The following is a 15,202-nucleotide window of genomic DNA, read 5'->3' as shown; positions in this document are numbered from 1 at the left end:
ACCTTTTACACAGAGGAGCTTATGCTGATCCTAATAATTCAACAATATATATGGTTGATTATTAGCACCCTCTGGTGGAACAAACACATAATACATGGCTATAAAGAAGCACAGAGATGGTAAGAGCCACATGAAATCTGTATTACAGCTTCAAGAGATGGTTGCTGCAGCAATCTCAGAAATGAAATCTTTTGTCACATGCCTACATTCTTAGCAAATCAACCTCCAATGTTCACTTGGATGCCAAGGGTCATGTGCTGGCAATCAGGCTGCCAAAATCAAAAGCACGAAAGGATCTCTCTATTTTTAAAGCCTTTTAGCAGGGCCAGTGTGGTGTAGTTTGAGCATTGGGCACTAAAAGACCAGGGTTCACATCCCAGCTCTGCCATAGAAACCCACTGGGCAAGTCACACAGTCGGCCTAAGAGGGAAGGCAATTGCAAACCCTCTCTAAAGAAACTTGCCCAGAAAAACATATGATAGGGTCGCCTTACGTTGGAAACAACTTAAAGGCACACAGCAACAGCAGAGAGTATCCATAGTGAACTTCACCTTCCCCAATACCAGTTCAGAGTTCATACAACTACATGAGAACCCTGATATTTACTGCTTTGCATGAGGGCAAAGCCTCAACTCCATGGACAGAAAACAGGATACCTCACCCAAGCCCTAAGAATTCTATTAGTATTCATTTATTTTAAATAAAATTAAACTAGCATTCCTCATTTTTTTAAGTCCCAGTAAAGACTTTAAATGTGCATTTGACAGTTCCAAAATAGGCGCAAAATTAGCCAAGGCCTTTGGAGCAGTAATAGGGGAAAACTTTTATCTACAGAATGTCTGGCTGTTATATAGCTATTTATTGATCACACAAGCCAATCTTATTTTGGTTCACATTCTTTCATCCATTCTAACTAAAACAAACAAGGCCCAATGGGCTTAATATATAAATCAAATATAAAGGATACATACACACAAAACTTTTGCTGAATGAAACTTCATTATTAATGTGTAACTTCTATCGACTGAATCAGTGTTGATTTACCAAGCCCAGAGATTCTAGCAAGCCCAATGCCCTTGGATTTTGGGCCATAGAAACCCTTGGATCTAACCAAATTGAGAGGGGGAAAAAAAAATCTTAACCTACCTCAGCCACACTCTAGGAGGCTTTGAGGACAGAAACCTGAGGTTTTTCTTTACTAAAACATGTGGACATTAAACCATAATTTCAACATTGTCCAAATTGCACCTTTAAGAACTTGGCTGTGTAATTATTCCTTTATCACTAGGATTTGTATTTGATATGATGCTTAAGTACAGCACAATCTCTGTATCCGCGGGGAATACATTCCAAGACTTACCGTGGATAATAGCAAACCCTATTGAAAAGAATGACTTCCAGAGGAACTTGACCTAGAGATTCCTACAGAAGACATTTTTGGGTGGTGGGTAAATGAAACCACAGGTACTCATTCCATGGATGCAGGGGTTGTATTGTATGACAAAATATTGAGAATACAGTACTGTAGCAACTAGTAGTCATGGTTCCATGTTCACTTGTTAACTGTTGCTGACTTCAACTTATGTCTTCTGTTAACTCTCTTAAGATAGATAGTATCTATCTTTCCAGATCTACAAAAAGAAGTTAAGATTCGGAAGTATCTAGGATCCAAAACACACTGCATACTAACTGTCCTGGCTCAGTGCTAGGGAATCCTGGGAATTGTAGTTTAATGTGGCACCAGAGATCTCTGACAAAGGCTAAATGTCTCACAAAACTACAGTTCCCAGAATCCCTTAGCACTGAACCAGGGTAGTAAAGTCGTCTCAGACTGGATTATTTCTGCAGTGTGCTTTGGACCTAAGAGTATTTAATTTAGCTGATGTCTATCTTGACCTAAATTGATAATTCCAAAGAGGAGAGACTATTTGAATCAACTGTTATGTAAATCATACCGATTCAAGTGGGTCTCTTTTAATGAGGACCATCCATGGCATTTAGGTCACTGTTGTTTAGCCATTAATACTGATGCCATTACTGCACAGAACCCAGGAACTAGGCTCAGATTAAGTTTTATGTTTTCAGCCACCGCTCTAGAACCACACACGAAATGCTGAGAGTTAAACAGATTTTTTTCTAGGTCTCTGTGCAGTGTTTGGTTTGAATTGGGGATTAATAGCAACAAAGATGTTTTATCACAGGAAACTTAAGCAGCATTAAATACTAGCAAAGTTTTGTTTTGTTTTTAAAGAAAGGGAGGGCTCCCCTTGGAAAAATACAGCAGTGAAAACATAGAAGGTTGCCAAAGCCTTGGAGTCTGTACCAGATTTTTTTTCTTAATGAAAAGGAAAGAGTACTAATGCATTCCAATGTACTAGCCCTGTATTCTCTAGGGTGCACAGCTATTCAGAATATTTCCTGGACAGCTGATGTCTGTTAGAAACATATCAGCATTCTGCAGTACTGTCCTACATCAAGTTGCTGGAGGAGGGGGGGAAACCCAAGGTACCATAATAGGTTTAAATAGATCTATGCAGTAAGCCTTAACTATGCATTTGTAAAATAAAAAACTAAGAATTGCTCTATTGTATAATTATAGGTTGACAATCATGACACCTAAAACACATTTAGGTAATATCTGGTGCTTTTGCTTGCAGCTAAACATATGCACCAGCTAACTTCACAAGCATCTCCATTATTATTTATCTCCCCCCCCCCCAAAAGTGTCAGATTGTTCCTGCTATTCCTACAGCTGAACTGACATTGTCACTGGTCTTCCAAGGAACATATTTGCAGCTATACTCCCACAGCCATTTACAAAATGTGTCAAAAAGTGTCCTTGGTGCCTTATGGTTGAGGCAACCATACCCGCTTGCAGCTATTGTGCTGTTGTAAAGAATGGGATTTTGAAAAGACAAGAGCAGATCAAATTGGCTAGTTCACATGGGAATGCCATGATGGGTGCTTATATGCAGGGGAGAGGAAAATAGTTTTTCTATCTGTCTTTAGTTCCCCATCAGATTCTTCACCCCCCTCCCAATTCTCCACAAGGTTTTCAAGTTTGAGAAGCTTAACTATACCTAGTGAATGGTTGGTGCTAAGAACTAGCCAGATTAGCCATAACTGTTAGGCCCAAATATGTAAAAAATTAAAATCATCCATCAAACATGACACTATTTTATCCTTTGCTTAGCACCAACCATCAACCAGGTATACTTAAGTTTCTCATAGTTGAGAAATCACATGGCCCTTCACATTCCCTAAACTACAGGATCTGGGAAAAGATTCAGTTAAAACACTGGTGCAAGGCATTTAGTTTTGCCCCAAAAATTGTTTTATAGATTGCCCCATTCCAAAACAGAATAACCACTTTAAAACCTGACTGAAACTTTCCTTCTGGGACCCCCTCCATTTGAGAAGTAGGCTCAAGTTTATGAAAGCTCATGCTGCCAGCTTCTTTCTTCCAGTTAATTTCAAAGGTGCTACAAGATCCCTTTGCATTCTGATTTTCCAGACCAACATGGCTATTTCTTTGAATCCCTTTTGGTTGTGGGAAATGGTTGTGCAGCCAGCAAAGCCTTTAACATCTAGACATTTTATTCAGAGCTAAAAATAAGGCATTTACTGTGCTTGCAGTTTATTTCCCACCCTCCCTTATGCCAAGGCACTCTTTAATTCTATTGGTATATTGGTATAGAGTTTCCAAGAAGCTATCAGTGGGGTAACAAGCAGAATTTCTCCCAACTACATCATACTGCAAGATGTAACTATGACAATGTATTATAATTTGGACAACCCAGTATTTTTCAATTAGCAAGAACAGTACCACATGCTGTTTTGCATCTTCAAGGTAAAGGCATTGCAGTGTCAGGTATAACCAGTGTTTATTACATTTGAACAAGCCATCTTAAAATCAATTTCATCTGGAAAGCAGAGTGACCTCTTACTCTAGCAGGAATTCCTTTGAGGAAAAAAAAAACATTAAAACAAAGACTACATATTACTTCGGTTCTGCCAGGCAGTGTGAATGTTCAAGCAGGCAGTTGTGAGAAGATTCAAGACCCAATACTATTTCCATCTCCCAAACCTAGGTAAATCCAAACACTGAAGGACAGACAGTTCAAAGATGCAGAAGTGGAAGTTTATAGGAAAACCAAAAAAAAGGACACACAGGTGAAGGAAGACGACTAATTCACATAGGGCAGATACCCTTGCAGTGAACTTTTCAAGTAGTTTCAGTTGCAACAAAGTGCTACTTCACATTTCACATATAAAAAAGCAGTATAAAAAGTAGAGCACACAGATAAAACAGACTGGTAGTTGAATGCTTTGTCATACAAATAATCTAGAAATTAAAGGCACCAGTATTGTCTTGAATCTGGAAATCATATGCATTAGTAGTTGACTCTGGAAGAATATTCGCATCTTCTTCCTCCTGTAAAGATAGTAATACTTGTAAAATATCTTTTTTTTTAAACTTTTTTTTTTTAATTGTGCACCTACAACCTTAGGAAAGCTAAGGTCAAACAATCACCAATAATCATAGTAATAGTAATAAAATCTATTCAGTCTTTGACCAGTATAAATCTGACATCTGTCACCCCATTGATTGCCAGGGTTGATTCGGCTGATCTGGCTGGCTAGGCGGGTGTCCCCTTCCTCCCTCACCGCTCCATGTGTGTCCCTCCCGAAGCTGTGCGCTCGGTGGAAGAGGACGACCATCCCAGATAGAAGGAGTGTACCGTTCTTTGGTCAATAATCATATTAACATGTGTTCTAAAGATTATTAACTACATTTGACTTTCAAGAATGTGAAGGGGGGGGAGTTTACCCCTTTGTCACAACCATCTTTGATCTTTCCTGTCCAATAACATTTTTTACAGTGCTACATTTAGGAGCCAGTCAGATCAACTGAGCAACGCCTGGCTGAGGGGGAGGGAGATACCTATGTTAAACACAAGACAAAGATGTCACATTATATGCCTTAACTGCAGCTGTTATTCAGCATTACAACTGCTATCTTGCTGAGTTTACTCACCTCTCCAGAAAAATATTTCTCAATAAGATTTGCAGCAGCCTTGTACACTTGCTCATTTTCATGGGACTGCAGAGCTTCAATTTTGTCTAAGCCACCACACTCTTCAACCAAAATGCAGAGCTTTTCGGTCTCCCCTATCTTCTCAGCCGCCTATGGAGATAAAGTATAGATAAAATACTAGTATTGGTTAAAGTAGCCCCAGTTGAACACTACAAAAGTGTAACAGGAGAACCTGCTATGTACCCATCCTATGTTCAAACCCTAGCCCACAAACTCACTACACACTAAGCCACTCTGAAATCCTTTAGGACTGAGGAGCAGGGTATAAATACAATAAATAAATAAATAAATAAATAAATAAATACACACTTAACCCAGGGAACCTTATTGAACTTGATATCAAAGCTATTTTTGAACAGACACATATAAAATTGCACTGTTTGCCACAACTTCTTTGCTACTTTTATGACAGAAAACACCAGCATTAACAATCTGTGAATTATACAAAAGACCAAAATGTGTATTACAGACCTCTTTAACATTTATAATTTATATTAGAACAAGCTAGTACTATATAGGTCCAAAGGATGAGTGATAATTTTGATGGCAAAGGTTCCATGCACACATGTATGCCTGATGAGCAACTGTTCTTCCCAAAGCATCTTACAATGCATCAAAAGTGACCTCAACTGGCAGATTTGCTAATCTACTTCTGTACTGGATTCTCTTCTATAGCAACTGTTAAAAGTTGATTACTCAACTTTCTGGAAAACTATTAGCTTGAAACAGTTCATTTAGGAAGCAAATTTCATTCAAATGAAGTAAGCTGAACCTCACAGCTTCAGCTGTCCAAACCTCAGTACTGTTAAAATGGAAACATAAACCAAAATCACATTATTATTATTATTATTATTATTATTATTATTATTATTAGGAACTGGCACCACATTTGCTTGTTCTTTTGCCAACTTACCACAAAGATGTTACTAATAGCATCCATAATCACTAGAACAGTTTTGCCATCTTTAACTGTCAGAAGGTTCAACAGTGGTTCCACTATCCCAGTCTGAACAAGGTATATGATCTGGCCAATTGTTCCACCACTTGTATAGTTGGTCACAGCCCATACAGCTTCCTTTTGGGATTTGAAATCCCCCTGATTTAAAACATATAAAGGATTATGGAGTAAGATAGTCTGAAAGAAGTCCAAGGAAAGTTTAAACACATGTAGAAACGTGTGAAAGTTTAAAATTATTTTACAGCATTATGACAATTTCTGTTCAGCCCTTCAAGGGGTTTTTCTTTTATAATCAAACTTAAGGAAATATTTAACAAATTTGTTGTATGCATGAAGAATTACAGTACTAAGCAATGACATTTCCTGTACACTATTTCTATGCCTAAAGAGACTTAAATCCTCCATAACTGTGGGAGAGTGGCAAAAAAGAACTGCCTCATCTTTTTTATACTAGCAAGAATGTTGTGAGAGAAATCCTATGGCAGGATGAAACACAGGATCCAGGGCTTTACCGTTCATGTTCTTGGAGAATAAAACATTTATGAAACGTTGAAGATGATCTTTTCAGTTTCTGGAGAAAGTGTGAAAATGTAATTTCTCTGCTGCTGCTTAATTCTCTTTTGCTGAAGAATACAAAACTAAAAGATCATCTGCAACTTTAAAATACCTGTATGTTTAGATATTACAGGGATGTACAGTTTTTCTAGACACAACATGAGCAATTTGGATCATTGTACACAATACAGGCAATCTATCTACCTGCCTGTCTATCTAAATACCCTTGCACATACAGATAGATGATCATTAAACCAACTCTTCAGACTGCCTGTGTTGTCTCATCTCTAGGGAGAACACATGAGCTACAGAAACAAGAACAGAAGCTTGTTTCTTTTGTTTTTACAGATTACAGATCAACAGGTTTTTACATGTAACATTCATCTGAGGGCCAAAATATTTTCTTTTACCTTTTCCAAAATTTTAACAAGATATGGGATGAGTCCATGTTCCACAACCTTCTGAATCTGGTCCTGCCGGCCAGCGGTGATGTTAGACATAGTCCATGCTGCTTCTTTTTGGATGTTGTTTTTATGATGCGTAAGCAAGTTGGGGAAGACAGCAAGTGCTCCAGAATCTATTACAATCTGAGTTTGTTCGTCAGTCCCTGTTACAATGTTTCCTATGGCTCTTAATGAAGGAGTCTGGAAAAAAAGTTTAGGCTATTTAATGAGTGCAATCTGTTAAAAAGCTACTATCTGAAGATATTCATTTTAATCAGCACAATATGCAACAATATGCCTTTATAGCATCTTTGTAGGCAACATACATGAAGCTACCCAAGGCAAGCACTGCACTTTACTTTACTTTACTGCCGTACCATTAAAAGGTTATGATAAAAGAGTATTACAGGAAGATCACTCTGGATTTCTCATCTCCCTGGCTCTCTAAACATGAAATCTTACCTCCAACTGACCTGGTTTCCATCACCACTCTGCCAACAAGACATTAAAACAATCTGTTCACAATATAAGCAGATCCCTTTCCAGTACATGCAATGAGAAACTCCTATATACATTCACATGGCTTCAGTTCAGGCTATTTGAAGAAGCACCTGTACAAACCATTAGAATATTTAAATCATCCGTAGTGGCCCTCCTCTCTGTACCACAATCTTTTCAGGGTCATTTGCCGGCAACAAAGGAGAAGGCCTTCTCAGTGGCTGCTCCCAGACTTTGGAACTCCCTCCCTATAGAGACCAGGCTGACCTTGTCCTTGCTCTACTTCCAAAAGCAGCTTAAAAACATTTTTGTGCTTCCAGACCTGCTGAGGTTAGGCCCTTAAGCTGTGTGGTGCTGGTTTTGAAGTTTTTTAAGTATCAGTATATAGCTTATTTTTATTGTTTTTAATGCATTTTAATATTTTAATTGTTTTAATATATTTTGTAGTGTTTTTAATCTGTATTGCTTTAAAATATTGTTAGTCACCTTGAGTCCCATTATTGGGAAAAAGGTGGGATATAAATGAATAAAATAATAATTATTAGTGACTTCAAGATAATTAACTATTAAGGGACACACTGTATTATCATTAGTTTGCAGTCTTCAAGTCCCTCTTCCCTTGTGGATCTCAGGTTGCTTATATGTTTCCGGCCATAAAAGAAGAAAATAAAAAGAACCAGGCAGTAGATCAAAGTAAAGATCTCTACCTGAAACTCTGGAAAGCAAATGCCAAGTAAGGACAGAAAACATTGGACAGACTGACAAAGTGGGATACTTATACTTATAAACAGAGTTTCATTACATTTCTATAGATAGCAAAAGGAATAATGCAGCAAAATTTAATGCTCAAAGCTATACTTCTCAGAAATCTGTTTTAAGGAAGATTGTTATCTATATTTCAGATGAAGGAACAACAGCACTGCATAGACTTGACTAATCTATGTTTGCAGATATCTTACCACTATTGGAAGTTCTCCACATGCCAGAAGCTTCACTAGTTGTGGCACCAGTCCAGTTTTTACAACTACTTCAATTCTGTCATTTGAACCATCAGTCAAGTAAGAAATAGCCCAGCATGTATCTGCCAAAACTTCATGGTCATGGTGGTGCAATAACCGAACAAGAGTAGGAAGGATCTGCTGAATAGCTTCTATAGGTGGTGCAGGGTTCTTATTACGGCAAAGGTTTGAAAGAGTCCAGGTTACGTTGCGCAAGTAGCCAAGCTGAGAACAAATCATGAAATTGATTAGTAACACTGCTACTGTGAAAACATAAGCCATTTCTAGCATCAAAATTGTTGCAACAATGGTCACTAACTTACAGCTATAGATGAGAGATCAGGGACAGCAAGAAGCGCCAAAAGTGGGTCTAGTGCACCATATTTAATGACTAAGTCTCGGTAGGCAGAACCATCACCTGGAATTAATGCAAGACTATCAGATGAAAACAATAAAATGTTCATTAAGCCATTTTTTCTGAATAGGAACACTACCACAGGGCATCTTGAAGAAAATGTATTACAACCACAGCATGTCAAATGAGAACCACTGCTGAAGGACAGGCATGGAAGAAGTTGACTTACAACCAGCATTGGATCCACTTCCAATGCAGGTAAACTAAATAGTATGCCAGATTGCTATGGCACCCATCAGCTGAGCAACACAATTCTTACAGAAATAAATTATATATGGCCACAAGGATGTTTTTAACATCAATAGATGTTACAGCTTGAAATTTTCAGCATTTGTGCAGCAACCACCCTATGCTGGAGGGTGTCAAGGACAACTGGACAATCAAGCTTCTAGAATACATGTAGTATCTGTGGCTGATATCCTTGGCCTTCATAGCATTCTTTCCTTCTTCCCCTGCCATGGAATTTCTTGCTAATGAGTTCTGAGTGCAATGAAAGACTGTCACAGCATTATATATTAAGCAAAATTCTATTTTAATACCATTATTTATTTTATTATCCTGCCTTTCTCCTAGTGTAAGTATGAGTCCCAAGGCAACTCACAATATATTGTATTCAGATCTAAATAGCCTGAAGGAAGGAGACTCCGCCCTCCACAACTGCCATCTGCCGGCCTGAGAGGGAGTTGGCCAGGCAAGTCCAGCTCCATCAGGACTAGCCTGGAAGAAGGAAGAGCCCTCTCTCCATCTGCCTTGCTCCAGGCCTCAGAGGGAGAGAAGAACCACTGGACCTCATCCCCTTTCCCTCCATCATTCCCTTCTCCTTTTGTTTCGTGTCTTTTAGATTGTAAGCCTGAGGGCAGGGAACTGTCTGATTAAAAATAATAATTGTAAGCCGCCCTGAGAGCCATTAGGGCTGAAGGGCGGGATATAAATACCTAAATAAATAAATAAATAAATAAATAAACTGTATTCAGACCCCATAGTTGATGCTGTAGGCAGCTGAGGCTATTCTTTATTTTGCAGATACATTTCTTAAAAAAACAAAACAGGAACATCTCTGACATATACCAGTCCTATTAACATACCTGCAATATTTCCTAAAGCCCATACAGCTTGCTCGCTGATGTGAGTATGAGGAGAAGCCAGCAGGCAAATAAAGGCAGGGATTGCTCCTCCATCTACTACTGCTTTTGTCTGTTCTGATGTGCCAGAGGCAATGTTGGTCAGTGCCCAAGCAGATTCAAATTGAATAGGACTACAATCTGTTCTTCCCAAGAATGACACAAACTTTGAAATCAGGCCAGCTTTGATTATCTGGTCTATAGGGGGCTGTTTCTCTCGTGACAATAGTTTTCTACAAGGAAAAAGAAAGTTAGCCTATCAACATTTTACAGACAGAATTCTTAGATCCATCATAATATACTGCTCAGTCTAATTAGCATCAACCTTGAGCAACACTAAGTTACATCTTTAAATAGTTAACAGCAACTAATGTTCTGCAGTTAACTGGAACAGCTTCTTCTATCACCTGCTACACACCAGACTTAACATTCTCTATATTCAATGACAATATCATGAAAAAGGTGAAAGTAACATTTTAGACATTGACACAATATCACAAACATATGAGTGAACACATAGTTGTCTTAACTGTTATTACCTAGTATCTGGTAGTTCACAATTAATAATCAAATTATTAGGCTTTTGATGATAGTGTGTCTCACATTATCGTAGGGTACCAGCATGTGGCTGACTACATACAAACTTTTATATTATGGGACAGAGACAATGAGATGAAATTTGTATAGTTATCCTCCTAAACCTAAGGTATACAGTTCCAGTTATGTTCCATCTGGAGCAGTGATGGTGAATATTTTAGAGACCGAGTGCCCAAACTGTAACCCAAAACCCACTATTTATCTCCAAGTGCCATGTCCTTCTGGTGTTCTAATAACATACTCTGGCAAACTCTGTGCTGGGATGACAGCATATGTACCCACAGAAAGGGCTCTGAGTGCCACCTCTGGCACTCATGCCATAGGTTCACCATCACTGATCTAGAGTATACACAACTATAGTTTAGGATACATAATAGCAGATAAGCAGATGTTTCTCTAACACTGAAATATGGTTAAGGGAAATCATTTCCTTCAATGCTAAGAGAACTGCATAAAGATTTTAGTCATCCAGTGTATATGCTAGTCTGTACAAAGCCTCAGATCTGATTCAGTGTCTTGCTCTTACCTTACCCTCAGTCACTAGCTTGCCATATATACATTGTATGGAACAGTACTGAGTTTATACTGTTACCTAGCAGCCTGTGTAGCTTGCAGCTGCAATTCCACATTATTGCTGTTGATGCCTTTAACAATATCTTCAACAGACCAATGGGCAGCAACCTATAAAAGAATCAAAATTTTACATTTACATTAAGCTTCTTCAACAACTACAATTACTAACTTCACCAATATTATCTACAAATTACTTATTCATATTTTAAAACAGGACTGCAAGCAACAGTACAGATCAAAATCAAATTAAAATATAACATCAAAACTATCCAATTTAAAACATACACAAAAAATATATGCAAGCACTGAACTATGTTCTGCATACATGGACCTTGGAGTTGTGACAAGCCTTCACTAGGACCACTGCGACAAAATCTCCAGGATTCATAATGTCTCCAAAATATACAATGTTACTACTCAGTACTCCATACCATCATGCTATGTGTTTTTCTATGCTACACAGAGAGAAGAGCAGTTGCTCACTGTCATTTCTGAGTTAAGGCAACCCTGAGGCAAACCTATCACAGGGTTTTCATGGTAAGATTTGTTCCGAGAACATGTCACTTGTCCAAGGTGACCCAGTAGGTTTCATGGCTGAGCTGGGAATCGAACCCTAGTCTCTGGAATCCAGGCCTCTTCTATGGTGGCAGTCTCTTTATGAAATACTCTCCCTAAGGACAGTACCTGCACTATAGTCACTTTACTACTAGGGAAGACACTTTATTCTCCTAGGTATTTCAAGAATTTATTTCAGTGCTTTTAGATTTTGCAGTTTTAATCATCTGCTATTTTTACCCATCCATCAATTTTTTTCTACATGCATTCTACTTTTATTACTTGTTTATTGTGACTTGTTATTATATAGTGTTGTGTATTAATTAATCAAAATAGTGCCCAGAGAATTCCAGTTACCAGGTGATCTACACTAAGTAACAAATAACAGACTCAGTGTTTTAATAGCCTCTGAGTAAACACAGAAAGAGCTAGAAATGGCCTCTGAATTCCTCTGAGCAAGGGGTTTACCTGATTGCTTCGGTTTTCCTGCAGAGGTGAAGTGGCTTCATCAGGAAATGTACCAACATTTCTTCGTTTAAGCATCTGATCATCTTTTTTGGCTTTCCTCAGCTCCACATTTATTTCCATTCGTCGCCGTCTCATTTCCTAGTGGAAACGCAGCATGTTATAACCACACTGCATCTTTAAATCACAAACAAAAGCTATAATTACAGTTAGCAATAAAATTACTCACATTAGAATCCTTTCCCTTATTCTTGAATCTGTTCAGACGAACAGCTGCTCCTCCAGCATTCTCATTGGCAGACATTTTGATTTTGATGCAGATAAGTTATTTTTGAATCTAAAAACAAAACTAGATGTTAAGATTTTGACCATACGTTGCAAAAATCTGAACTGCTTGTCATTTAATTCAAATGACAAGTCTCACAGGAGAGCATGATAAAATTTAAAATTATTAATGTTTTAGCACTGTGTAATTTTAACACTTTTTTGGGGGGAGGTTCTATATGATTTGTTGCATACTGCCTGGTGACTCTTGTGAAATCAACAGTGTAATAATTCAGGGGGAGGGGGTGGAACCTAAAAAAAAAAAAGCCAATCCTAGGCATTTAAACCCAGAAGGTCAGAAGTTAAGTTCAATGCTTTTAAAAATGTCCTTGGGATTATAGCCAAGAAAAACTAGGAGTCTTCCAAACACTAAAACCTATTATTTATTGTGATAAAAGTGAGTGTGGGGGGCTAATTTTGCCTCACGAAGGTTAACTCTTTCTTATAAGGATGTTCCCTTTGGAGGGGCTGATTCCAAAATCCCCTTTACAACTTTTGCAAGTAATCTGAAACCATTTCCAACTGAATTCCAGAGTGGTCTTAATTAACTCACTGAGCCACAAGAGAGGACACAAAGGAGCATTACTCCACTGGGACTGAAAGGGAATGAGCTGCCCTTATTTCAGCAAGCAACACTCAGGTCGCTATTTAATGGAAAAGAACCATCTTCTCTGCTGGGGAGGGAACTCTCCCTAGAAGCCAAGATCACTAAACTGAGACTGTCTAGTCTGGCCACATCATAAAGGCATGACTCACTAAAAAAGACAATGCTTGGCATTCATAATAATAATTTTCTGCTGAATCTGTGGACTGTAATAAAGACTTGTAGTAGCAGTAATAATTAGTTACTACTAATAATGCTTGACATTAATAATAGTGATATCTTTTAATTAATGCAGTGGGCCCTTGGTATCCACTTGAGTTTGGTTCCAGGTCACACATACTGCCGTGGATAACAAAATCCATGGATGCTCAAGTTCCATTATAGACAATGGTGCAATAAAATGGTGCCCCTTATATAAGACAGCAAAACCAGATAGTTGAATCTGTGGAAAAACAATCCGTAGATACGGAGAGCAAAGTGTAATGGGGCACCACAAGCTTCAGTTCCCAGAATGCCCTAGCCTTGAGCCAAGACAGTTAAAGCACTCTCAAACCTGATTATTTCTGCGGTGTGGATGCAGTCAGTGTCTCCCAGGAGGGAAGAAACAATGGCTACCCATGGGCATAGATGTGGGTGCTCAGCCCCCCTCCTTTTCTAGAGCATGTTCTCCATTCCAACCTTCTGTCCAGGGCATGTCCTCCATTTTGGGCATGCTTGAGAAGCATGGATTTATATGAGTGTATTGCAGCCTTTATTCGGCCCTGTCCTCCATTTTTCTTGAACGTCCTCCATTTTGTGGTGCCTTGTCCTCCTTTAAGGTTAGGTCGCCCTGTGAGTACCAGTCCCTGGCCCATGGGGGGGGGGGCGTTCATAATAATAATAGTTGTTGGTGGTGTTACTATTATTCTTGTCAGTCCCCAACCACTCTACAGAGCCCAGGAGCTGCATTCCAATAGTCATGGGGCAACAGGCTCCCTATCCCTGCTCTATGAGTGCATCTACACTGTAGAAATAAAGCTGTCTGACACCACTTTGAGGGCTGCGGCTACATCCTATGGAATCCCTGGGATCTGTAGTTTTACAAGGCTTTTAAGCCTCCTCTTCCCAAGAGTGGGACCCCAGCAAACTACAAATCCCAGGACTCTGCGGGACGGAGTCAGGGCTGTTAAAAGTAGTGTCAAACTGTTTCTACTGCGCGGACTCTAGGAAACTCATGGCACCACCATCAGCCGCCAGGTGACTTGATGCCACTTGCACACACACAGGACCATAGTGTTTGGAAGTCACGCTCTCTCAGCCTCAGAGGATGGCAATGGCAAACCCCTCTCTGAACAAACCTTGCCAAGAAAACCCCGTGGCAGGGTTAACATAAGTAGTCGGAAAAGACTCATTAATTAAATGTGTTATGAATTAAAAGGTTAATTTTAACGCTGTCTCGGAGTGCCCCAATCGTCTCCTAAACCCTGCTGGGTCCAGTTTGAGACCGCTTTAACTGTCATGGGTCAGCGCTGGGGAATGCTGGGAATTGTAGTTTATCGTAGCAACCTTTCACAATAAACTACAATTCCCAGAATCCCATAGCGTTGAGCCAGGACAGTTAAAGCGGTCTCAAACTGGATTGTTTAGGGACCTTAGCCACCTTGGCCGTTAAAGCGGTGTCAAAATGCGTTATTTCCAGTGTAAACGCACCCTTAGACGCCCCCCCCCCCGCAGGCAACTAGCCCTAATTAAAGCCAGAAAGAGAGAGAGTGAGGAAGGAAGGGAGGAGACTTGGGGGTTCTGGGACCCGGGCAGGATCCCTCCAGGGCTTCTCCTTCTCCCTCCTCGGCCTCCCATGGCCAGGGCCCACCTGTCACAAACGCTCCCCCTCCGGCTCTGCTGGCAGCCTCCTCCCGAACACGTTGCGCCTCAAGACGGACAGAAAGCAGCACCGCTCTCGCTGACGCCGCTGGCAGCACTGGCAGCCTGCTTCCCTCCGCCCGGATTTAAACTCCCAGC

At 39.6% G+C, this 15,202-nt stretch overlaps 1 protein-coding gene across 1 annotated transcript; it reads right to left on the bottom strand.

The window, feature by feature from the left end:
- Positions 1-3,867: 3,867 nt before the first annotated feature.
- Positions 3,868-15,202, bottom strand: KPNA2 (karyopherin subunit alpha 2). Its single transcript, XM_042453422.1, has 11 exons — positions 15,054-15,202; positions 12,506-12,613; positions 12,280-12,417; positions 11,276-11,364; positions 10,051-10,319; positions 8,874-8,968; positions 8,512-8,775; positions 7,022-7,255; positions 6,012-6,194; positions 5,039-5,188; positions 3,868-4,435 (listed from the first exon to the last, which is right to left on the bottom strand). Exons 2-11 carry the CDS (start codon positions 12,578-12,580, stop codon positions 4,346-4,348), a joined length of 1,587 nt encoding a protein of 528 aa, XP_042309356.1. The 5' UTR covers positions 12,581-12,613; positions 15,054-15,202; the 3' UTR covers positions 3,868-4,345.

This window comes from Sceloporus undulatus, chromosome 2, assembly GCF_019175285.1.
Source record: "Sceloporus undulatus isolate JIND9_A2432 ecotype Alabama chromosome 2, SceUnd_v1.1, whole genome shotgun sequence".
In the NCBI taxonomy this organism is placed as follows: Eukaryota; Metazoa; Chordata; class Lepidosauria; order Squamata; family Phrynosomatidae; genus Sceloporus; species Sceloporus undulatus.
This window is presented reverse-complemented; position numbering and strand designations above follow the sequence as displayed.